Source organism: Aspergillus mulundensis (genome assembly GCF_003369625.1).
Source record: "Aspergillus mulundensis strain DSM 5745 chromosome Unknown scaffold_4, whole genome shotgun sequence".
NCBI lineage: Eukaryota > Fungi > Ascomycota > Eurotiomycetes > Eurotiales > Aspergillaceae > Aspergillus > Aspergillus mulundensis.
Window position 1 is genome coordinate 811087 of NW_020797892.1, and position 24126 is coordinate 835212.

A 24126-nucleotide genomic window follows, 5' to 3' on the forward strand; every position below is an offset into this window, starting at 1 on the left:
CTCCTCCTTCTTGGGCTCCTCCTTCTTGGGCTCCTCCTTCTTAGGCTCCTCCTTCTTAGGCTCCTCCTTCTTTGGCTCCTCCTTCTTGGGCTCCTCCTTCTTGGGCTCCTCCTCCTTCTTAGCCTCCTCATGCTCCTTCGGTTTCTCGTGTTCCTCGTAGTGAGGCTTGGGCGGGTCCTTGTGCTCCTCAGGCGTAATGACCTCGGTCTTGCTCACCTTCACGGAGTGGTCATCCTCGTAGTCCTCGTTGATCTCCGTGGTGTGGGTGTTGATCGTCGCAAGGCTGAAGGAATTGCCGATGTCGTCGCCTTGGTAGGGATACACGGTACGAGCTTTGTGCATGGGCTGGTGGAGGGTGCGGCCCTCCTCGCCGGAGTACTCCTCAGACTGCTCCTCGCCAGATTGCTCCTCGCCAGAGTACTGTTCGCCAGAGCTCTCCTCGCCAGAGTACTCCTCACCAGAGTACTCCTTGCCAGACTTCTCCTCGCCATGACCGCGGTAACCAGGCTTCTTGATGATAGTGGTCTCATCAATGTCAATGGAGTGATCATCCTTGTACTTGCCAGTGTAGGAGTACGAGGTCTCGTGCACGTCGGCAAAGGACACGGCGTTGCCGACGTCATTGCCACCGTTCTGGCGGCGGTGGCGCGGCTTGCCGATGGTGTTCTTGTCGATGTCGACGGAGTGGTCGTCGGTGTAGGTCCCGGAGTACTTGGTGACGTACGAGTTGACTGTCGGGATGTCGACGATGTTGCCGATGTCGTTGCCGGAGCGGTCCTCGTAGTCGGAGGGGTCGTCGTAGGTAGAGGGATCCTCGTAGTCGTAGTCGGTGGGATCCTCGTAGTCGGAGGAGTCCTCGTAGCCAGACGGATCCTCATAGCCAGAGGGATCCCCGCCGACGACGGTAGCGCGCTCAGGAACCTCAGGGAAGTTATCGTCGCGACGGTAGTGAGGCTTCTTGAAGATGGTCGTCTCATCGATCTCAACCGAGTGGTCATCGCTATACTCCTCATTAACCTCAGAGTAATACGCATTGACGTTTTCAATGCTAAACGCATTGCCGATGTCGTCGCCGCCCTCGAACGGTTCAGGAGCGGCGGCGCGCTTGTGGTGGCCGTGTCTCTGGGCGCGCGCAGTAACGGCCAGGACGGCGAGGGGGATCCCGGTGTGAAGGCCCTTCATCGTGAATATTACTGATTAGGTGTAGTTGTTTGGTGGTGTATACGAAGTAATGAGTGGCTCGGCCGGGGCCTAAACGATGGAATGGAAGAAGATGCAAACAATAAACGAAACGAAGTGCCGAAGGTCGAAGTAAGTCGGAGTCGAAGAAGGTCGCCGCTGCGCTGTCCATCCATGAAGGCTCAGCTGCCTTTTATCAGGCGCTGTGGGCGATGGCATTCAGGGAGGTGTCGAGGCATGTTGGCTCCGGGGCAACACAGGAATGCGCACCGACGACGGACGAGAATGTGTAGAGGAATGAAGCTGCGACGGCTCTGGCAAATCGCGCATTGCACTTGCACCTCTTTAACTTGCAAAGGGACATTCCAGGACACGTACTACTACTCACGTAGGAGCGAGGCCGAAGGAAGGGATGGTCCAAGGTTGGTTGGAACGCACAGGGAAACACTGTGTTGACAGACACTGTGGTGTTGACAGTCACAGCCCAGAAGCGAGCGACAGACCTCGAGCACTTTTCTTTCCTCGACTACGGAGTACTCTTCAAGATCTCCAGTGCTACTGCCAATTGTACTGCTACTGTCTACACTAAAAAAAAAACTGAAAGATAATTGTATCCCGTCATCGACATTCCTCCCCCATGGAGCAGGGAAGAAACTTCCTATCAAGGAGGTTGTTCTCCAGAGCCGATCAGTCCGTAGACCGAAGGCAACTCGTCGCCGTAGAAAAGGCTGGACGACGGTCGTGGCAGGCTCTGTTAGCTTTTTTCGATGTATGGAGAGAAAAGAAAAAAAGGCGAAAGGTTTTCATTTTCGACGGGATTTTATCTGTCGCCGAGCGTCACGTGCCCGGGCCGACTCCTCCGGCGCCAGGCACACATTACTGCCTCAGGCAGCCAGGCACAAGGGGTATCTATACAGTCCATCGATAGCAAATACACGAAGAGAAGAGCAGAACACAACCTCATCCCAGCTTCTCCGTCCGGTTCTCACCCCTCCACACTCCCCCTCCCACCGCCGCCGTAATCCCCAGCGCCACAGCCACCATGCCCCCCACCAGCACCACCGCAACCGCGATCTTCACCGCCATGCGCTGCCTCGCGCTCAACCCGCCCAGACAATCACAGTATTTCTTCTTCTTGGCCCACAGCTTCAGCTTCGTCTTGGAGCTGCCGGTCTCCTCGCGTCCTTCTTCAACATCGTACAGTCGATGCCAAGGCGGTCGCTGGCCCTCGATATCGTCGATCGGACTGCCCACGCCGCGGACGCTGTGGGATCGGCGTCGCTGCGAGGCGAGTCTGGCGAGCTTGCAGGAGGGCGTGGCGTGGCGGTAGAAGGGCGAGTATGGTTTTGCGCCGACGGACGGGTCGTATTCCTCGGGGGCGGGTTGTTGGACGTCGAGATCTTCGGTGACGATGGGATCGCAGTCGAGGGAGGAGGATGAGGACTTTTCTTGCACTGAGACGGAGAGCGTCTTTGCTTCTTGGTCTTGGTCGGAGTCGGACAACTGCGACTGCTTTTCTGCGGCCATGAGGGGCTGAGTTTGGGCTTGCAGTGGCGTTTGTTTGGGTTTTGCCGAGTTGGGATCGGTGGAGGACGTCATGCTGCAGGTGCGTTTGATGCACTGGCTGAGCGAAAGGGGATGCTTGATAAATTCTGATGGATGAGAGTGAGAAGATGAAGATGATGAAGAGCCCAACAGTTGAGACTGATAGAGTTTGCCGGTCAGTCAGGCCGCCGGACGTTGAAGCCGAACGCAGCTTCCTTAAGCACGGCCGGCCTCCATCTCCGCGGGGGCAAACCCTGTGCAGCCGCATTGCAGGCGTTGGCACGGTAATTGCCTCGAGTCGACCTTCTTCAATGGACTGCAATGTAATGTCTCGCCCACCTGCTGGCTTGGGCCTACCATGCCTATCTGCACAAGAATTCCTCACTGGCACCGAAACACTCGATGATCATGTCAACCGCAGCTGAAAGGAAAGAGGTAGTCTCCGCGGAGATGAATTGCTCAGCAAGTCGAACTTGTACTCAGGAGAGGCAAATTCTACTGAAGATGAATGCCCGCGGTCTACCATACAATGGCGATTGAATAACAAGCAAACCCGCCCACCAACCATCGGACTCTAGATCATTCGAGCGACCTTGTCGCAGCAAGCAAGAGGCTTACTCGGTATAATTTCTATTTGTCTGGGGGCCGGCAAAGGTTGGCATTCCAGATCCTCCTGCAGGGGCTGCATCGCGCTAGGTGAGGCACGCACACCCCTTGATTCGATCAACGCATGGAATGTTGAGGCATTTAAGCTGCTGTTGATAAATAACAAAAAGTAACAGAGAGCGAGCGAAGATTTCCTCCGGCCTTGGTCTCGCGCAATTGATCCAGGACGAAGTCTTAGGGCTTAGGGCTTGAACTTGTCCGGGCGGGTATCATCCTCTCCAGCTGTATATCAATCACATCGCCATAAACCCATATACCGGTATATATAATAGACATGCTCATCTTCCACTAACAAGACAGATTACTCCCCATCCCAATCCCCCTCATCCCCCCAAAACCCCCTCAAATCCTCCCCCCTCCACGCCGTAGCCCACCCGGTCTCCCTCTCAATCCTCTCCAACGTCTCCAAAATAGCCTCATGCTCCGAGTAGTGCGACATGACCTTCCCCGCAATCCACAGCGGCTGCAGCGCATTCGTCCAGCACCCATGGTGCGCATTCGACGCCGAAATGCCACAGATCTGGCGCGCGTGCCAGAGGACGGATCGCGGGCGCGGCCGCGCAAGAGCGAGCTCGAGGGTTTTTGGTTTGTGTTGCAGTAACAGCAATGCGCACGTGTGGTACAGCTGGTTTCCGGAGATTGCGGCGCCGTTGGCGTAGAGGACTGTTGGGAAGGGACGCTCAGTGAACCCGCCCCCGGACCGGGGTGCGGATGAGCTGGAGGATGTGGGCATATTGAAGATGGATTTCATTTGGCTAGGGCGGTGGGCGTACCATGTTTCCACGGAGGTGAAGAGGTGCGTCCACCGGGTTATGTAGGTGTCGCTGCTCTCGGAGGGACTGCCGGGGTATGAGGGAGACGAAGGGGAGGAGGAGGCCGGGGCGGTGCGGCGGAAGAGCACGCGCAGGGTTTGGGCGCAGAGGTAGACGGTGTAGTTTGCGTAGGTGTCGTGGTTGGAGGCGAGGAAGAGGGCTGTTGCGTCGGTGGGGGTCATGTCTGGGGGGATCCAGTGATAAACTGGGATGATGGTTTCTTCTTCGGAGATGAGGCCGCCGCAGACGTCTGTATATCATACCTTTAGTTCATGATTACATGTAGAGAGACCAGAGACCGGGAGGGGTGGGATACCCATTCGCGCAAAGCACCAGAACAACGCCTGCTCTTCATTCCCCGAGAACCCGTTTATCCCGGCGGCTTGGATGAGATATGCGCAGCCGTCGAGGTGGCGGCGCCATTCTTTGGGGTTGCCTGGTTTCGTCAATACCTATCATGGATGTATATATCTGATCGTGACTGGCATACAGCTCAGCATCTCCAGCACACAAAGAATAACGCACGAGGCAATGACGGGCGTCGACTTGCTTTCCAGCTCTGGGAGGAGCAAGTGGATGGCTTCTTGGTACAGCGACAGACTCTCCGACTGCGAGTGCTCGTTCTGCTTGCGCTCCATCTGCCGCGCTGAGAGGGCGAGGATGGAGTAGCGGAGATGGGGAGCCGACTTGGCCATCTGGGGGAATGTCGAGGCGAAGTGGCGGTGGTTGTCGAACATGTCGAGCTAAGTAGTCAGGATATATTTATTATGGCAATAGAATAGGTCAGACTATACCCAGAGACATATTTCATTCAGGTAGTTCTGCCAAAGTATATTTTCCCTGTCTGGAGATACCTCGAACCGCCCTGGCCTGCGCGACTCGCTCCGTCGATCTGGTGCAGTTTCGACGCCTGGTGTAGGAGAGCCTGTTCGACTTGGTATATCTGGACGCGCTGTCCAGAGCTGGCGGTTCCGAAGTGCTGTATGGAGAGCCTCGTATGCTGAGCCAGGGAGGAAGACGTCATTTGCTGGGTTGTCTAGATCGGAGAAGACGCTGGAGTCGAGGAGGGGCGGCGTCATTCCTTGATAGGGATTTGAGAGGTTGTGCAACGCGTTGAGTTCATCGACTATAAACTCTGGCGAGGAGATGTACGATTGACTGAGGTCGTTGGTGGTGAATTGGGTGGTGGATGGAGACGTTAGGGCTTCGACCACGTCCATGTCCATATGCTCTGGCTGGGGTATATGAGTTGGAGATGGTGATAATGCTGGTACTGCCTCTGTAGCTGGCAAGGGAGCCTGCTCTGGCTCTGGCTCTGGCTCTCTAGCTGTTGTCTCCTTCTCTGTGCTAACGTTCTTGCCATCCTTGCGACGGGAAGGCTCAACAGTCAAAATCTATTAGAGTCAGCGCCATCCGCAACTTTCTGAACGCAACATACCTTGAACTTCTCCTTCCGCCTCGACGGTCGACTAACGGCCTGAGACATGGACGGATGCCCAGGCTCCAGCACCTTGATGTTGGCATCTCGAAAAGCCCCTAGAACCCGCCACTGACACCGGTCTCCCCGCCGTTTACACCCCGTACAAGTCGGTTTGACCTCGTCGCCTATCACTGGTCATCAGCACACTACTATCTATATTATCCGTGGCATACATTTTCTCCGCCGCCGACTGCAATTCAGACAACCGGTACGTGTTCGTTTGCGCGGTACAGGCCGAGATTGTTCCGCCTCTGCAGGGTTCATGATAGTGACATTCATAAATTAAAACACAACAATAACGGGATATCAATATCATCAACCCAAAAACACGGGGTAAACACTTTCTTAAGCAGGGAAAGAAAAGCACTACGTCAATCGAAATTGCCCGATCAGGAGAGCCCAAGCGCAGCTGGCATGTGGAGAATGGGGTCGGGCAAAGTCCGAGCCACCAACAAGATCTGGAGAAGTATGCAGATTTACCCATTTAGCCTGTTTGCCTGGTGATTCCTTATCCGGGGGAAACAGCTACTCCACATGCTGCACCTCCGCATCCCCCGTCTTCTCCTGCAGTCTGTGCTCAGTGTCGCCTGCGACGCCCATCGAAGTGTCCCAGTGTAGCCGGACTTTCTCGCCGGTGAAAAGGCGGTCGATCTGCTCGAGCGTGAGGTTTCGCGTCTCCGGGTAGAAGAAGAAGATCAGGGGGAGGAAGCAGAAGTTGAAGACGGCGAAGTAGATGTACGTGCGGTAGCCGATGTTGGAGATGCTGACCGGGGTGATCTCGACTACGAGGAAGGTGAAGATCCCTATTTACTGATTAGTGAAAATATTATTTGGAAGGTATGGTCGATCGTACAGTTTGTTGCTGTCGCCAATGCAGCGGTGTGAGTTCGGGTCGCTAAGGGGGCGTACTCGGCTGGTACTAAGTAGGGTTAGCATCAACTCTCTATACAAAAAAGGTGAACTTACGCAGCCACGGAACAGCAAGCAAGCCAACTCCAAAGAAGAAGTTGAACAGGAACAGCATGACCGTGGCCACAATACCGGCCGCGTGTCCGCCATCATACACCGTCCCAGCCAGAATAGCCATACAAGCACACTGCCCACCCGCAGCAAAGAGCATGAGCTTGCGACGTCCAAGTCTACCCCCGGCATTAGCTTAGTTCCATTTAACCAAACCCTATTGAAAGAGGTAAATACCGATCAATCACCCAAACCGGCACAAACGTCGAAACAAAGTACGCAACCCCATTAAACCCCGCCATCAGCAGCGCCAGATTATGCGACATGCCAACCGACTGCTCGAAGATCACGGTGTTGTAATACGTAATCAGATTCACGCCGGACAGCTGCTGCATCATCTGGCCGCCCATGGCCAGCAGCGTGCGGTGCCGGATCCGCTGGGGCCCGTCCTGCAGCAGCATCTTGAACGAGCCGGCTTCTGTTGCCTGCCGCTCTTCGGCGACCGTGCGGCTGATCGAGGTGATTTCGAGGTTGATGGCGGGGTCGTCTGGGGTTATTAGGCGGGCGTTGGGCTGCACGGACCAGAGGACTTGTCGGGCTTCGGTGTGGCGGTCGTGGGCGATGAGCTGGGGGTGTTAGGAGGGCTACGCATCTTATGGATAGTTGGGGCGGAGGCTACTCACCCATCGAGGCGACTCCGGGAGGACGAGGACGCCGAGGAAGGTGACGATTGCGAAGAGGATCTGCAGGGCGAGGGGGAAGCGGAATTGGGATTCGTTGCTCACGTAGCTCATGCCGTAGTCTGTATTCATGGAGACTTAGCATAAGGTAGTCCAGCTCAGGAAGGGGTCTTTACTGACCAACCCAATACGCCGTCATCACGCCGAAGATATTGATAGTCAGCTCGATGGCAAGCTGCACGGATTAGCACGAGCATAAACAACCAAAAGGTAAACCCACCCCCTTCCCTCGACTCGAGGCTTTGCTCAGCTCCGAATGCCACACCGCTGCATCCGTCAGTATAGACCAGGTCAGGTGGAAGAGACGTACGGATGGTACTCGTGTTAAGACCATTCCCAACACCAGCAACAATCCGCCCGACAATCATCTGCGGGATACCATACGACGTGGCCTGCAGCGCCGCTCCAATCGACAGAATCACCGAGCCAGCCATGATACACCACCGACGACCGAGGCGCTCGCCAAAGAGCAGCGAGAGGATCGCGCCGAAGAAGCAGCCCTAAACGGTGAGCAGTTGTCTTGATAGTCGGGAATAGTACGAACAATCTCATAAATAGCGACCCTAACATATCCAATTAGCTATGCCCTAACCGGCCCGCGCTCTATGTAGGAATCGGCAGGAGACTCACACAGTCCCCTGCAACGACGAATTCCCATGTCCTCCCTCAGTGGTATCAATCTCAGGGAACGTCCGAACAAAGGCATCGCCGGTTAGCAGACCCGACATGACACCCTGGTCATATCCGAATCTACATCATTAGCACCATCCCACCTTCAGTTTAGACGGGTACTGTATACTCACAGCAAGAAACCGCTACCGGCCGTAGCCGTGATAGCCAAGCTCAGCGTCTTCCCAACGAGAAGCGGCATTTTGATAGTATTTGCAATAAATTGAGAAAGAAACCCTAAGAATCGAGCTATCTAGCCAGGAAATAAGCCTTATATACAGAACCGGGCCGGGAAAAGCTCGGGACAGCTCGAGCTGGAGACGGTGTCATACTACGCGGAACAGCGACCCACGGGGTGACGGCGTGGCGTCGGTCGTTGCGGGATATCTGATCCTGGGGTTGCACTGGCCTCGATGGAGTCAAGCCGAGACCTGGATTTAGATTTAGCTGGGCTTGACGAGCTTGAATACTGGTAAGATGCTTGTACCGTACACCACCCTCGAACTGTCCATCTACAATCCTAAATGCACTGCAAAGTCCACGATACAGAATAAATCGTTGAATCCCATCCTGTTTACCCCAATTTTCGCTCTGTTTCATCATCTGAACCCGGTTCCTCCAAGTTCTTGCATCGTTCAGCCAAGTGGATCCCCCCGGACAACCCCCGACCCCGGATCCTCCAACTTTTCCTACTCGGGGAATGTTAAGCACTCGGATATGCTAACAGGTCACTTGCCTAACCCAAAATGCCTTGCTCCAATTCGTTTCCCTGTGCTGCAGGTATTCATCAGTTGGGTGTTGCGAGGTCGCCTAGGGCGATTGTGGTGGTTAGGGCTAGGCGACCTTAGAGCCAGCCTCCACTCTTCAGGATTCGAACGGGCGGTAATTTGGATACACGAAGACCAAATTAGTGTATCTGCGAGGTAGTTGAGGTGATTTTAAAGGAAATCGGTTTTATTGACACCGACCCCATGCTCTGTGGGAGCTAGTGGCCTGTTGGCATTGTGACACGGTCGCCCCGGGCACCACTGAGGCCGGGGAAGCCCCGTGTCCAGGGCCCACCTCCCCCAACAAGCAGCATTAAGCACCCCAGCCCTCGGGATGCCGGGAGACTTGCTGCGAATCGGCTCTGCTGCAAGCCAACATACTGCATCGGTAAAGTTTGACGACCGGGCGACAACTAATATCTCCATGTTAGGAGATTCGATGCCTCTGAACAGCACATGCAACATGTCTCCATATTCCCAGTAATCTCCAGTTTGCTCCCCTATAAATCAAACAACCCCTCCCCCTCTAACCCCCAATCCCAATCCCAATCCTAACCCTAAGCATACCTAACAAACCCAACCAAAATGTCCCCAACCGTCCTCCCCTCCACAGCCCCAATCCCCCCAAACCCCCTCTTCACCCTAACCACCCGCACAATCGCCATAACCGGCGGCGGCCGCGGCCTCGGCATCGTGCTAACAAGCGCCATCCTCGAAGCCGGCGCCGACGTCGCCGTCCTCGACCTCCTCCCGACCCCATCCCCCGAAGAATGGGCCTGTGTCCAGAAACTCGCGTCGTCACAAGGCCTGCAGGCGTCGTACACCCAGTGCGATGTGACGGATGAAGATGCGGTGCAGACGGCGCTGGAGAGTATTGCGGCTGTTGGGATGCAGCGCGGGATGCCGCTAAGGGGGCTGGTTACGTGCGCGGGTATTCAGCAGATGGTGCAGGCTTTGGAGTATCCGGTTGAGATGTGGAGGAGGATGTTGGATGTTAAGTATGCTTCTTTTCTTCCCTCTTTTCTCCAGGGAGGTCTTTGGGGTGTTTGCGTGTTTGCGTGTTTGGCTGTTGGCTAATGGTGCTGCGTAGTGTGGTTGGGACGTTCATCCCTGCGAAGCACTGCGCGCGGATCTTCAAGGAGCAGGGGAGTGGCGGGAGCATTGTCATGATTGCGTCGATGTCGGGGCAGATTGCGAATCGGGTATGTTACCCTACCTTTCAAACACCGGGCTATCACGAGACATCAGCGAGCTAATCAGCTACCCAAAGGGCCTCACATGCACCGCCTACAACTCCTCCAAAGCCGCCGTGCACCAGATGTGCCGCTCCGTCGCGCAGGAATGGGGGCAGTATGGGATCCGAGTGAACACGTTGTCTGCGGGTGTATGTCCACCCACCTACGCTTTATCTGTTAGGCACTTACTGATGACCGCAGTACATCCGCACGGCCATGACGGACGCGCTGCTCGTCGCCAAGCCCGAGGTCGAGGAGACGTGGATGCGCGGTGCGCTGCTCGGCCGGCTCGGGGTGCCGGAGGACTTCAAGGCGCCGAGTGTGTACATGCTGGCTGATGGGAGTGGGTTCATGACGGGGGCGGATCTGAGGGTTGATGGGGGGCATTGTGCTTCTGCATAGAAGATTGATATGAGTATGATTATAGAATTGATAGACACTTTGCATTGCGCTGCTTTATTATGGTATGTGTAAATGAGTGGTCGTCTAGGAGTGTCGTATATCGTGTACATTATCTTAGTGTGAGTGGTTTCTTCCACATGGAGGATTTCTTCGAATGTTCGAAGACCGGTATAGTGTTTTGCGAGATGAATGCAATCCGATAGTTCAGATGCAGTGAAGCTCTCCACCTTCGTGGGTGTGGCAGTTCTATCAACATCAGTCCACAAGCCTTGTCATACAACGGCACGTCACTCACCTCAGGAATCTCCTCCTCAGCCGTCTCATCCTGGTCATCCTGGACAGGTTCTTCAGTCGTTTCATCCCCCTCCTCCTCTTCGTCCTCACCACCAACACACCCAACCCCCGGAACCGCAACATCATACGCATAAGCCTCCAGCGCAAAATACTGCAGCGTCTCCGAGTCATGCACAGCCTCAGTCCCGTTCCCCGCCGCCAGCTCCAAAACACCCTCGTACCCATCGGCGTAGTGCTCAACGAGCCCCTGCCCAATTGCCGGCATGTGGTACAACCGGTGCAGCAAGTCCCCCGCCCAAAACGTATTGGTCTCGGACTGGGAAACGGTATACCCCTGCGAACACATCGTGCTCAGGGGCCGACGGCTCGTGTAGCTCAGTTCGCAGATGACGGTCTCGTCTGTGGCGTTTTCGCCGCGCCAGTGGCCGGCCCAGCCTGTGCGTGTTAAACTGGGAACTTAAGAGGCTCGGGCTTCGGTTGAGAAGGGAAGGGGCTTACCGTCAAGACCGCAGTTCCCATCGGGGTTATCGCAGCGAAAGAGAATGGTCTCTGGGTTTCCGTTGATGATGATGTCGTATGCTCCGATTGCGGTGAGAGACGGTCTATCGCCAAAGTACTTGCGGTAGATGGCGCTCTCGTTGCCCCAGCGAAGGATGTGATCTTTGGCGTGCGAGACCAGGGTCACGGTCTCTTGGAGGGCCGTGGCGAGCTGGCGCTGCTCGGTGGCGTTGCAGCTGTGGTGGATGGGGAAAGGGGACTTGACTGGGTCTTCCAGGGGCAGGGGGGTCTGCTTAGCGGGGAGAGCCGTGACGGGGCTTGAGGCGCAAAGGGCCAGGGCGAGGGCGAGGAACTGCATGTTGATATGAGAGGGTTTGTTGACTTTTCTCTGGATCGATCGGCGCTGTCAGTCTGCAGGTGCAGGCATATGCAGGTCGCCATCTGGCCTGTATTTATACCTTTCTCTCGGCCATGATCGAGTACCCTGGGATCACCAAGAGATGGCACTTCTTGGAATCCTCGCCTCACCCGATGTCTTTTCCGCATTTCTGTATGGCATCATTGCATCCCACGTCTTGCCAAGCAGCCAAGCCCGCGAGGGGACCCTGGGGACGACGGGCTAAACTGCAAGGAAGAGGCAGCCCGGCACTTTTCTCCACCGCGAGAAGGTTGGGTCTGTCGCGGCCCTGCTGTTGGCACTTGGCGCGGTCGAGTCCCTTGGCGGAGCGCTTGGCGGGTGTACCTTGGTGGTTAGCAGGATGGGAAATGCAACCCTCATGAGAGGGTCGGAAGATTTTTCGATGCTGTCCATTTCGTGCTCTCGCCGCTGCGATACCTTGTGGGCGAGTCGGTGATAAATAGCTTGAGTTGTTCGTGCTGCTGTGTCAAAGCTCGCTCAAGCTCAAGCCCAGACGTCGGTTCGTGGACTCCCTTGTGCCTCACATAGTCTGCGCTATGAAAATCGTTCTTCCCGTTTTGGCCGCTGTCGGTTTTGCCCGGGCGGTTTCTATCACCGGTTGTCATAAGCATGGTGATGACGTATATTGTTTGACTGAAGACGGCGGCGAAGTTCAGGTGCTTTTGGACAACACCCCAGCTGGAGACCCGCCTTCAGAATATACAGACTGTCACCAGCATGGAAGCACATGGTGAGCGTCTCGCCCAGCCTTTGTTTCTTCGGCCGCTGACCGAGTAGGTACTGCGTCGATGCGGACGGGGCCGATGTCGAGATCCTAGGAGAAATCACCAGCTCTTCCACTACCAACAGCACCAGCGAAGAGTCCACGGACACTGATTCGACGGAAGAGAGCACAGAGGGAGAAAACTGCCATTTCCACGCAGGCGTAGAGTGAGTGCCTCGCATCTTCCTACCTACCGATACTGACCAGGCAGACACTGTCTCTCACCCGGGGAATCAGAAAGCGGCGGCAGCACCGGCGGGTCATCCAGCGGCAGCAGCAGCAGCGGATCTTCCTGCGGCGTCCAAACTCGGGATTATGATATGCCCCTGCGTATCGGGACGCTCTTCGTCGTCCTCGTCACCAGCTCCATCGGCGTCTTCCTTCCGATGGGTCTCGTGAAACTCCCGTCCGCGACGATCAACGCCTGGGCGTCGACCATCATCAAGCAATTCGGTACGGGCGTCATCCTCTCGACCGCATTCGTCCATGTAAGTTCCACATCGCCCGTATAGTCCCGCCCAAACTGACCATCCAGCTCTACACGCACGCAGATCTCATGTTCGGCAACGAGTGCCTCGGCGGGCTCGAATACGAAGCCACGACATCGGCCGTCGTAATGGCCGGTATCTTCCTCTCCTTCCTGACCGAATACCTCGGCCACCGCTTCATCCTCGCTCGCTCGGCCCGCTCAGCAGCCGCCCCTCTACCCACCGACAACACCTCAAACGTCTCCTCCAAATCCGCAGCCGAAGCAGAAGCCGAAGCACCACACCTGCAACCCCACCAACACACCCTCGCAGCCCTGGGCCACCACCACGGCGGCGACCCCACAAACCCCAACACCAAGCTCTCCGTGCTGGTCATGGAAGCCGGCGTGATCTTCCACAGCATCCTAATCGGCGTGACCCTCGTCGTGGCCGGCGACTCCTTCTACAAGACGCTCCTGGTCGTGATCGTCTTCCACCAGTTCTTCGAGGGGCTGGCGCTCGGCGCGCGGATCGCGCTGCTTCCCGGCCGCACGTTCCCCAGCAAGGCGATCATGGGCGCAGTGTTTGCGCTCATCACGCCGATCGGGATGGCGATTGGGATGGGCGTCATCCACTCGTTCAACGGGCAGGACCGGGAGACGCTCATTGCGCTGGGGACGCTGGACGCGCTTTCCGCTGGGATCCTGGTGTGGGTTGGTGTTGTGGATATGTGGGCGCGCGATTGGGTTATTGAGGGGGGCGAGATGATGAATGCGTCGGTTGGGCATGTTGCTGCGGGTGGGATCTCGCTGGTTGCTGGGATGGTTTTGATGGGTGTGCTAGGGAAGTGGGCGTGAATGTGGATGGTGGGCTTGTTTGTAAATAGATTGTGATGGAATTCGCGAGCACGACGCGTTGGCTTGATCGGTACTGTACCCCTTGCATGCTCGGCTGGGGTCATCAAAACTATTCCGGGTTGGGAGTTGGGAGCTGGTTCGATAGCTGGAATGAAATCTGTACATACTATCGTCGAGTAAGCAGTCGTTCGTTGTGACGAAGCCTTCCACTTACAGGTAACGTCGCTTAGATAAACGCTTGGGTGTAATAGAAACGTAAGGTCTTTATAGCGCGTGATTTTGGACTTGCCGTGAAGTTAACTTCTGTTGGTGCAATTGAAGTTGGTGTTGCTGTGCGCGGTCTGGGGGAAATATATAACGACCAACGTATTAGCGAGAGGCCCATACGGGAGCGCGAATATGACCAGAGCGGTATAAAATGAATTTTAAATAAGATTGAGTACTGGTTTGATCCCCGAAGCTGCTTGTTGCATAAGGCTGAGACAACCTTGGAAGCGATGAATTGGAGAAAGATGGTGGTTCGAAGAGCCGATGAGGGGCGCGGAGATGTTCACGCTACTGCAATCCAACAATTGTTGAATGTATTAAAATTTGGGAAGGTGCTCTAACAACCAATCCTCGATGGTCTAACGGTCATGATTTCCGCTTGTCACTTCTCGCAAGAACAAGCGCGGGAGACCTGGGTTCGACTCCCAGTCGGGGAGATGTCTTTTTTTCTTTTCCCTTCTACTTTTGCCGTGCGTTGTTCCTCCCTTTATTTCTTTCTCTCTTAGTTAAACAGCTCTGGCATTACATAGGAGCTTCTAAGTTTTCATGCATTCCCACCAGACCCCGTGTCGAATCCCTCCTCAATGCGAGCTTAGCGGCGTCCCCCTTCCCTAGTCTACACCTTGATCCCGCATCTTAAGCCGCAGAACTTCATGGGAATGCTCACAGCAGGACATGCACAAGCGACGCCTAAGACGCCAGGACCGACCATTGTCTTTACTGGTCAGGGTGGTGGTCAAAGTTGGCGCCCACCCTGCATTCTTCACGGACGACTACCGCCCCGTGGGCAAGAATGTCTGCGCTTTGAACACTTACCATCGTGCAAAACGGCGGTAGGGAATCAGTATACTGATATTAGCAATAGCCGGAATCTTTGTCTGGCTATCGAGTTTCAGACTACTTAGACGAAGATGCATTTCAACCGGCAATCCGAAGAGGGTCTCTTACATTCCCAAAGACTCGGTGTCCATTCTTTTTCTCTGCGATGCAGATCTTGGGAGATTTTTTGGATCTAAACGTGGTGCCAGGTGGTGTTTTGCGTTTTCTTTCGCGACGTTTCCTGCACGTCATGATACAAAGCTTAACCTTACCAAAGTTACCTCACTTCTGTCAAGAATGACGGCTCCTACGGGCAATATAGCCTCACCTAGCCCCATCTATTAGTACGACTATGGCCAATAGCAAAGCAAACAAACCGGCTGGAAGCGACGCATCCCATCCCTTTCATACCTCCACCCCGGCCGATAGTCGCAGCTTTCTAGCCGATCTCACACATCCAACCAGCCGCATCCCGCAGTACACCCTGCACCTGGAGAGGAAAAGAGTAATTCCTCAAAGACTTCCAGCATGCCCTCGCCGGCCAATCCCCAAACAAATGGCTCCTCCTCACAAACATCACACCCTCAATCTCCAACGCCGAGTTCCTCGAAGTCGAAGAAGGCCCGCTTGCGAGAGTCTCATCTTACGACAAGAACCTGCAGCTCGTGCTACTACGGACGGATGTTTCAAGGGCTCATGGGGCCGCAGTGCATACATTTAATCGGCTTGGAGATTAGGGAACGCTATGTGTCCACGGGGGGTCGCAGAATCCCCTAGAACCTCTTGCTCATCCCAATTATTCAGCCGGATCTCTCCCCCGCTAGCGCCCTCACGGGTGCCGGGCTATAAGTAGCCGTCTTATCCGCCATTTCTCCTCTCCTCTCCTTCCCTTCATCATCACTCATCGCAATTTTTGGCCCATATCTGACACTATCCTAGCATAGTATCATAGCAAATACACTCAAGCCAGCGTGGTGCAATGGTAGCATACCTCTGTTAAACAAAGGTCCATGAACATTGAAAGTGGACGCAGAGGAGATACAGGTTCGAGTCCTGGAGCTGGTGTACCCTTCCTCCATTCTCTTTCTCTCCTTGTATTTGTAATGTTGTATGGTGAAGAGCCTCAGTAGATAGGTATCACAGCCAGCGTGGTGGAACGGCAACACGCCTCCGTTAAGGAGTGAGATTCCAGGTTCGACTCCTGGCGCTGGTGCTCATTCCCATCTACTGGGTTCTTTGCTTGCATTCCCTTGTAACTCGTTCTATTCCGAGAATCTTGCCACTGGGTTGACTCATGGAGAAGCTTCTACCCACCGGAAATGAAATCCGCCGGCCGGGTCCCAGTTCCTGGCGGAAGTCAATCCCGACGACGTACTGTACTCCGTAGTGGTAAGTGAACCGCGGTTCAATTTCTCAGGGTAAGTCAAGGTAGCTCTAGATACAAAATAATGTTTGTTTGGGGATACATGCAGCAATAATTTGGCCCCGTCCATATATTGCAGGGTCTCTCGCGTTCGACGCTGATAGTCCCCAGGACAAGGATGTGCTGCTGTATCGAGATCGAGATCCGATAATGCATGAATTATGGATGCACAGGACTGGTCGCTCTTTTGGGTTAAGACTGCCAGCTGGGGGCTCGGCCGGGGCCACCACGTGCCCTCCACTTTAGTTGCAGGCGCAGACGGTGGGTCAGCCCTATTTACTCAATGTATGTAGGTTATCATGGGCGGAACAGGCCTATGGCTCTTCATAGGAGTTCTACCATCATTTTCGACGACGCAGAGTCTTACCGGTGGCCTTTATGGATTTATCCAGCATAGCCCTGGATGTCGGAGTGTCTGAGAAAAGATACTTTGCAATCTCGGACGTCTGTTGCTTCGATCGTCGGTATTCGCCATTAAGCAGAGGGTGAAAGCAATCATTATGATCCAGGGCTCAAGTGTTTGTAATTAGTGTATCAAGCTTAAGAAAGTAGTCCGAAGATTGTGCTTGCAGACGGTGACCTCATGGCCGGAGCCTTCGTCGGTCGTATCGGCCATATCGGCCACACCGGCCGCCACAGCATTCCTGGCCGAGGTCGGTGCACCAGAGACCAGATATAAAATACCTACTCGACCCTGCAGCTCAATTCTTCTACTCCCAAATCAAACTACGCTTTCGTTCATCTACATCTATATCTTGTTCTCCGGTCCATCGTTTTCCAAGGCAAATATGGCCCCCCTTAAGATCCTCATTACTGGCGCCGGAATCGCCGGTACGGCACTCGCCTTCTGGCTCGCGAAGCTCGGTCACGATGTCACCGTCATCGAACGGGCTGTTGAGCTACGGACAAGCGGACTCCAACTTGACCTCCGTGGGCCCGGCATCCAAGTCCTGCGCCGGATGGGACTCGAAGGAGCATTCCGGAGACATGCTGTCGCTGAGGAAGGGCTTCGGCTTGTTGATGGGAAAGGCAAGAGCTGGGGGTATTTCGGAGCGAATCGATCCGGCAAGGGGGTGCAGAGTCTCACGACGGATTGGGAGATTATGAGGGGGGATTTGTGTAAGATGTTTGTTGATGCTTGTGGGGACCGGGTGAAGTTTGGCTTTGGGGTACATGTTGTCGGGGTCAGGGAAGTGGATGGTGGTGTGGAGGTTGAGTTTTCCAATGGGAAGACGGACCGCTTTGACCTTGTGGTTGGTGCTGATGGATTATGGTCCAAGACGAGAAGGATGATGCTTGCTGCTGATGGCGACGAGAACCCCGGATACCATTCCATCGGCGTGTTCGCTGGATACTGCACCATTTCCTCGGAGATCGAAGACGGCGAGCAGTACGACGCTACTGGGTTTATCACGACCGGAAACCGCGGTATCATGATACGGCGGCATGACCCCCACAAGATCCAAGCATACGTGATGTGTGATTCGCGTGCATCCGAGCGGCTGATCAAGTCGAAAAGGGGCGACATAGAAGAGGAAAAGAGGGCTCTAGCAGATGTCTTCCTGGGCGCGGGCTGGAAGTCTGAACAGATACTCCACGGTCTTGTCGGATCAGACGACTTTTATTGCGAGCGGATGGGGGTCATCAAACTGAACGAGTGGTCTCGCGGTCGCATTGCGCTGGTTGGTGATGCAGCGTACTGTCCATCGGCCATGACCGGTATGGGAACCACATGCGGTATTGTCGGAGCGTATATCCTTGCCGGGGAGATTGACAAGCACTGCCGAACAAGTGCCGGCAAAGAAACGATCAAGGATGCACTTGCGGCGTATGAGCAAAGGTTTAGACCTTACATGGATCAAGTCCAGAAAGGACTGACGGACACTGATCACTACATGGACAAACTTCCCTCGTCGCCCTTTGGAATCGGCGTTTTATATTTTGTCTTCTGGATTGCGTCGGTGCTGAGGTTGGATATCATTGCTCAATGGATGTTGCGTGAGAAGGCCGATGGGTGGGAGCTTCCTGAGTATCCTGATATGCATGCCTGAGCAAGAATTTTCAGCGTGGGTGTAATTTTTTGTTTAATTGTTAAATCAATTCCACTGCAATTGAGTTAGGTTGGCATCGGCCATTGAAGCAGCAAGTCTGAACCGGTAAAATTAAGGTCGCAGAGCCATTCGAAATCTGAATCGAGGCTGGGCGCTATCTCTTGCGGGGAGACACCGTCTGTCCACGGCGGAAGTTGTGGATTTACTGCGTCAGCGGTCAAGTTGTCGGCCCGTGCCTGAAGTATCTCACGGCATTTAGTAAGGCCCTCGTGCATAGCTTTCTCAACAGCCTCTTCAGAAGGTTCGTCATTAAGCCGAGCTTCCGCCTGGGCTAGCATCATACTAAGGCACACATAGGTCTTTACATTCATGTCTCCATGCACGACCCTATCTTTCGCGTACTGCACTACGCGGCGCGCATCCTGCAGTAGAGGCTCTTGCCGAGCCCGATTCCGCCTTTTCGCGAAGATAGAAGCGTCTGCTTCGGTATCGGGACTCAGTTCAAGGAATATGACCAAGGCACCCCGGGTAATAAGATCGCGAAACATGCCTCCTCCGGTGACGAGAACCCGGCCGTAAATGTTGTCTTCGAGAAGAGAGACCAAGTCAAGCGCGGCTTCCAAGCAGGCATGTCGCGAGTGGCTATATAGTGGGTTTGGCTTGGCTCGGATGGCGTACCTGTAGTGGAGGCTCAACGGGAAGCGACGGAGGAGGTGACTGCAGAAGCTGGACGCAAAGCCGGTTGTGGAAGTGCACTGGGCGATAGCACGAACTGCCTCAGAGCAAGCCGATGCCAGCTGGTTTCCGAGTTCGAGAACTTGGTCGTACGCCGGTTCGTCTTGCATGCTGTTGATCACCCTCGTTGCGCGTATCCGGAGGGAAAGCGACTTGGCAAGAACGGCCTGGAAGTTAGTATGGCTGCGGTCATCCACCTCCGAAGGCGGCTTGGTGTTGAAGTCTTCATTCGTAACCATCGGTGGCATGCCCGCGTCGATCGCTGCGTGCAGGTTCATCTCAATCATCGTGTACCACAGCCGTCTTCTCAGATTTTTCTCCCCGGTGTCCATCTGGCCGAGTAGGTCCGGATCTTGATGTAGCCCCATCTGCATCGCCATCCTCAATAGAGAGCCAGCTGAGATCCATACCAGGTCGGCGCCAACTTGGTTGATCTGACGAGAGAGTAACAAGAGACAATGTACCTGGAGGGCCCTTAGCGACAGTCGGTCCTTCTCTAGCGGCGCAGAGAGCCACGCCTGGGCGATATCAATCGATGTTCGAGCTTTTGCTGCCATCTCGCTGCGCACACTAGCTTCGTCATGCAACGGGCCCGTGACAGTCACGACGAGAAGGATCACCAGCAGAAATGAGCGGTCCGCAGATTCAGCACTCTCCGACGATGCCATATACTCTGCCATAAACGAAGAATAGTCCAGGATCCCATAGCAAGATTCAAACGTGGTGAAGTAGATCTGAATCAATGCATCTATAAGGTCGCGGCTCGGCAGTGAGTTATGGAGATCAGCAGGAAGAGCTCTCCGACTGGGGCGATGCCGCTTGATCGTCTGACTCAAACGCTTGCACTCGGAAACTGTGTCGGCCACCTCATCGCTGGGCGCGCCATTCGCAATTCTCGAGAACGCGTGAAAACATTCGTGGATAGGGTCGAGGGTCGACAACCCTTCCATCTTGAATCGACATTAGAGCCAGGTTGTTGATTGAAGCTTCAGACACATACCAGCGAGAACGTGTTCATCCAATGGCCATTTCCAAAAACGCGCGTCTTGGATATGGTGCCTCGTATCCCACCCGAACTAGCCGTAGAGTTCTGAGGCGTTATTTCTATAGCAGATGCTCGTGACTGATCATCGGTCTGTTCATTTGTTTCTCTCTCATTGTACTGCCTCGGTGATGGACGAATCTGCGTGGACCCGCGAGAATTGTCGTCATAGGCGCATGCCGCAGTGAGATCCAGCGCCCTGCACTGCGCGCAGGACGGTCTGGCCCGGTCGCACTTCACTTTGCGGCGGCGGCACTCAATGCAGGAATGAGCTGGGCGCCGGCGCTTCCGGGGTGGGTGTAGGTCTGTCATCTTTGCTGATGCCTTGTAAGCCTTGGGAAGATGGAGTTGGAGAGAGGTTGCGCAGAGAACAGCTCGGCCCGACTCGTCTGCCGGTCACCCCAGCTAGTTCGGTCACGTGACCTAGCTTCGTAGCTCACCCAAGCTTACCTCCAAACTCCACTTATAACTCTGGTTATAATCTAAATATAACACTACTAACACAAGGGCAAAGCCTTATACTACTTAAAAAGTAATATAAACACTAATAATCCTATTAAAACTCCATATTAAACTTTTTTTTAACTTTTTTTTGCCCCCCTTTACCTTTCTTACTAATAACACTTCCGCCCATTATACCGACTGTTAAATTAATAATAAAAACTACTTAAAAACTACTTTATAACCTATTTTTATAGCTAATCCAAGCCTAGGCTGTCTTTAAGAAATACACGCAAATCTTAGATAATAAAGTGGTCCTTCCTAAACTAAAGCTAAAGGTAAGTAAGGCTATTATTATTAAAAAATAAGAGCTAGAAGTATTTTTAAACTACTTTTTAACCCTTACTTTTTAACTTTTTTTAACCTTACATGCATCCCTGGGAAGTACTTTAAAATTAATTATTTATAAAATAATAAAATAGCCCACCTCTTTTTAGGGGAGCTTCGCTGCCGGGTTAAAGGCTGCCCTAATAAGGTAAGTCCCTCTAGGTGCCTGTAAAAAGTACTTTTTAACTAGTTTAAATAAAATTTAGCACTACTAACAGCCTCCGCGGCCACTATGCTAGTAAGTATTTTATTATTTGCCTTTTTGCCCGGGTTTCCAAAAATAAAAAGAATATTAAGGGCCGCCCGAAGGTTGGTAAGACCAAGAAGGCTAAGGGTAAATTTAGTTATTACTTATAAAAAGTACTTTCTAACTAGTTTTATAAATTTTTATTAGTTTATTATTAATAACTAAAAGGCACGCCAGGCCGCAAAGCCAGTCGTCTTGCCTTAACTTTTATTTAAGTAAAATAAAAATATAAGTAAGCTATATTCTCCTGCTAAAAGTACTTTTTAACTAGTTCTAGTATAACCCCACTACCATAAAAAAAATAATAAAAAAAAAGGGCTACAAGATTCCTTACAATACCTGCAAGTTAGAAAAGGTGCCAGCTAATAAGTTTTCCTACTTTATTAACTTTAAGAAGTACTTTCTAACTAGTTTTAAAATGCTGCTTGTAAAAGCAAATCAAGAATTATAACCACTTTAAGCTTTTTAAAAAGCCCAACGCTACCAGCCAGGATTCTAAAAATAAGAAGAAAAAGCAGGAAAAAAAAAAGAAGGCCACCAACACTGCTACTGCGGAAACTACTTCCTAAGTAGTTTTTTTTATGCCCCCCTTTATTTCTTTTTTTAATCTAGCAGGGCGCCTACGGGCATATTTTATGTTTTTTACCTTTTTTTTAATAAGGTGCATACGGCGTTAACTACTTTAAAAGTAGTTCTCTGGTTCCTAGTTTTTTTTTATATATAATAAGCCATAATTAAATACCCTAAACTGCAATAAACTTTACTTTCTTATAATTAAGTTTAAACTAGCTTTAATAGCTCCTAAACTAGTTCTATTTTTAGGTGTAGGCCTGTTAAAAACTAGTTATCTTTAAAAAAAGTAAAAAGGTAACTATTATTTTTCTAAATCTAAAGTACTTTTAATTAGGGCTAAACTAGTTTAGTTCAGGGTTATAAAAAAAATTAATAAAAGTAGGATTTAAATTAAGCACATAGCTCACTGTGCAAGATACCCCTGGACTATTAGGCTTAACTACTTTAAAAGTACTTTTAGTATTACTAAGTGGCTAAAAATTTTTAAAAAATCTATTTACTTGTTTTTAATTAAGAACTTGTTTTTAAATCTTTATTACTGTATTATGCTTACTAGGCTAAAAAATATATTCTAAGCTTACTTATCTTTTACTTATTTTATATATTCTGCCTAATAAAAGTAGTTTATTAGCAGCTTAAAGTAATTTGTTTCTTGTATGCACGCTGTGCTAAAGGTCTTGGTTAGTAAATATATATATCCCTGTAATATTTATACTTTAACCAGCTAGTATATTAAAACTTAATTATTATAGTATAAAACTATATTAACATGCCATTAAAGCCAAGCAAATAACAAAATTTTATTTTTAAACAAGTAACTAAAGTACTTTTAAGAATGTCTAAACTAATTCAAAACTAGTTTTAATTACCAGAATTATCAACCTCTTTTTTAATATATTTAATAACTTTGGTAAATATAGCAGGCCCCCTAGCTATCCTATCATAAAAATATTGCTTTAACTAGGCTAGCTTCTTAAGATTAATTTTAATTTTACCCCTAACTCTTAATCTTTGGCCCTTTACATGGGTGGTAGTGGGAGAGTCTTGAAGAACATTAAAAGATTTAAAATAATTAGTAAGTACTTAAAAACTAGTTTTCCGGTAAACTTACAATATTAATGCATGTTTTTAAATAGGCGTAGTAGTAAAAGCACTAAAATAATATTAGTACTAAAAAAATCTAGCCCTAGGGTAAAGCAGGCTCCATTAACTTACACAGCATGCTAATAGGCAGGTGTAGTAGGATTAGCCCTAAAAAACTATTAATACTAAAGTAGTTCTCCCCGCAAGTAAAGTAGTTTTTAGGGTATATTAGAACATATAAAGCACGCTATTTACAGGGTATGGCTAGAGTTACACTAGAGTATTATTAGCATAAAACTAGTTCTTATATAAAATAAAGTACTTTACCTTCTCACGCGGTGTAATTAAAACTAAAAGCCCCTGGCACGTATAAATCCAAAAAAACTTAACTTAAACAGGATTTTATTAAAACCGTTCCTTACCTCCTGCAGCTTTTCCTACTCCGCCACATTAAAAGCCTTGCGTTTCCAGCACACTAAAAAGGTTAAAAGTAGTTTTAAAGTAATTCCAAAGTAGTTTTAATATATATATAATTTTTTTGCATATACTTAAGGTATTATTTATGCATGTTATTCATGCGGTATTTATGCTAAGTTTTATAAAGGACTTTTACATAATATTAATCTATATTACGCTAATTAAGCTGCCGGGAGCTGCCTTAAAATTAGTAATTAAAAATAATTCTTATAGTGAATAAAGTAGTTCTAACCTTATAACTACACCAAGCAGTAACTCCTAAGTGCTTAAAAAGTAGGACTTATAGTGGCTTTACTTAACGGCATTAGTATTCTCCCGAATTTACTTATAATAATCAGGCAGAATTTAAGAACAGGCTTGGTTAAGACCAGCAGCAATAACTAAATAAGCTTTATATTTAGCTTAATTATAAACGGAGGTATTTTTATATGCTAATTAAAGTTAGAACTAGTTCCAAAGTACTTTAAAAAATAAAAAAACATACTTTAAAGTAGTTTGTAAAAATTAAAATAATTTTCTGGAGTCTTAGTAGTAAGCAAGCTTTTTATATAATAGCTAATAAACACATAATGCTCCTCCCAAGGGCAAAGCTTTTAAATAGTCCAAAAAAAGTAAACATAATATATAACAAGAATATTCTCCAACTGCCATGTTTAAACATAACTATAAGAATCTCTTTCCTGAAGGTATTAGCCCAATCCTAGAACTAGTTTAGCCTAAGGTAAAAGTAGTTTTATATAAAGCTTACTAGTCATTTACTTTGCACATATATCTGCCACAATACCCTTAATACCAACACCATAAAGGTAAAAAAACTAGCTAAAAGACC

General features: G+C 51.1%; 9 protein-coding genes across 9 annotated transcripts in view; 3 read left to right on the top strand and 6 right to left on the bottom strand.

Moving 5' to 3' along the window:
- Nucleotides 1-1182, bottom strand: part of CweA (putative GPI anchored protein) — a gene marked incomplete at both ends in the record, with an annotated part of 2766 nt that extends 1584 nt beyond the window's left edge. The window contains one exon of the mRNA XM_026746826.1: nucleotides 217-1182. Coding sequence (XP_026604306.1) covers nucleotides 217-1182 — 966 coding nt within the window. The remainder of the gene's footprint in view (nucleotides 1-216) is intronic.
- Nucleotides 1183-2139: 957 nt separating this feature from the next.
- Nucleotides 2140-2778, bottom strand: DSM5745_04811 (uncharacterized protein; the record flags this gene model as incomplete). Its single annotated transcript, XM_026746827.1, has 1 exon — nucleotides 2140-2778. The coding sequence occupies one exon, from the start codon at nucleotides 2776-2778 to the stop codon at nucleotides 2140-2142; it is 639 nt and encodes a 212-aa protein (XP_026604307.1).
- Nucleotides 2779-3691: 913 nt separating this feature from the next.
- DSM5745_04812 (uncharacterized protein) lies at nucleotides 3692-5688 on the bottom strand (the record flags this gene model as incomplete). Its single annotated transcript, XM_026746828.1, has 5 exons — nucleotides 3692-4452; nucleotides 4483-4654; nucleotides 4728-4945; nucleotides 5005-5596; nucleotides 5641-5688. 5 exons carry the CDS (start codon nucleotides 5686-5688, stop codon nucleotides 3692-3694), a joined length of 1791 nt encoding a protein of 596 aa, XP_026604308.1.
- Nucleotides 5689-6207: 519 nt separating this feature from the next.
- DSM5745_04813 (uncharacterized protein) lies at nucleotides 6208-8253 on the bottom strand (the record flags this gene model as incomplete). Its single annotated transcript, XM_026746829.1, has 8 exons — nucleotides 6208-6485; nucleotides 6536-6601; nucleotides 6649-6821; nucleotides 6880-7268; nucleotides 7326-7444; nucleotides 7603-7649; nucleotides 8013-8132; nucleotides 8186-8253. 8 exons carry the CDS (start codon nucleotides 8251-8253, stop codon nucleotides 6208-6210), a joined length of 1260 nt encoding a protein of 419 aa, XP_026604309.1.
- Nucleotides 8254-9403: 1150 nt separating this feature from the next.
- Nucleotides 9404-10455, top strand: DSM5745_04814 (oxidoreductase, short chain dehydrogenase/reductase family; the record flags this gene model as incomplete). Its single annotated transcript, XM_026746830.1, has 4 exons — nucleotides 9404-9816; nucleotides 9909-10020; nucleotides 10089-10202; nucleotides 10255-10455. 4 exons carry the CDS (start codon nucleotides 9404-9406, stop codon nucleotides 10453-10455), a joined length of 840 nt encoding a protein of 279 aa, XP_026604310.1.
- Nucleotides 10456-10659: 204 nt separating this feature from the next.
- On the bottom strand, nucleotides 10660-11605 carry aspf2 (major allergen Asp F2; the record flags this gene model as incomplete). Its single annotated transcript, XM_026746831.1, has 3 exons — nucleotides 10660-10701; nucleotides 10751-11184; nucleotides 11248-11605. 3 exons carry the CDS (start codon nucleotides 11603-11605, stop codon nucleotides 10660-10662), a joined length of 834 nt encoding a protein of 277 aa, XP_026604311.1.
- Nucleotides 11606-12201: 596 nt separating this feature from the next.
- Nucleotides 12202-13752, top strand: zrfC (putative ZIP Zinc transporter; the record flags this gene model as incomplete). The annotated part of the gene is made up of 4 exons (XM_026746832.1): nucleotides 12202-12395; nucleotides 12443-12595; nucleotides 12640-12916; nucleotides 12964-13752. The coding sequence occupies 4 exons, from the start codon at nucleotides 12202-12204 to the stop codon at nucleotides 13750-13752; spliced, it is 1413 nt and encodes a 470-aa protein (XP_026604312.1).
- A 3297-nt stretch (nucleotides 13753-17049) lies between these two features.
- On the top strand, nucleotides 17050-18312 carry DSM5745_04817 (putative FAD-binding monooxygenase; the record flags this gene model as incomplete). Its single annotated transcript, XM_026746833.1, has 1 exon — nucleotides 17050-18312. One exon carries the CDS (start codon nucleotides 17050-17052, stop codon nucleotides 18310-18312), a length of 1263 nt encoding a protein of 420 aa, XP_026604313.1.
- A 309-nt stretch (nucleotides 18313-18621) lies between these two features.
- On the bottom strand, nucleotides 18622-20401 carry DSM5745_04818 (putative C6 transcription factor; the record flags this gene model as incomplete). The annotated part of the gene is made up of 3 exons (XM_026746834.1): nucleotides 18622-18654; nucleotides 18699-19997; nucleotides 20048-20401. The coding sequence occupies 3 exons, from the start codon at nucleotides 20399-20401 to the stop codon at nucleotides 18622-18624; spliced, it is 1686 nt and encodes a 561-aa protein (XP_026604314.1).
- Between the last annotated feature and the right edge of the window lie 3725 nt (nucleotides 20402-24126).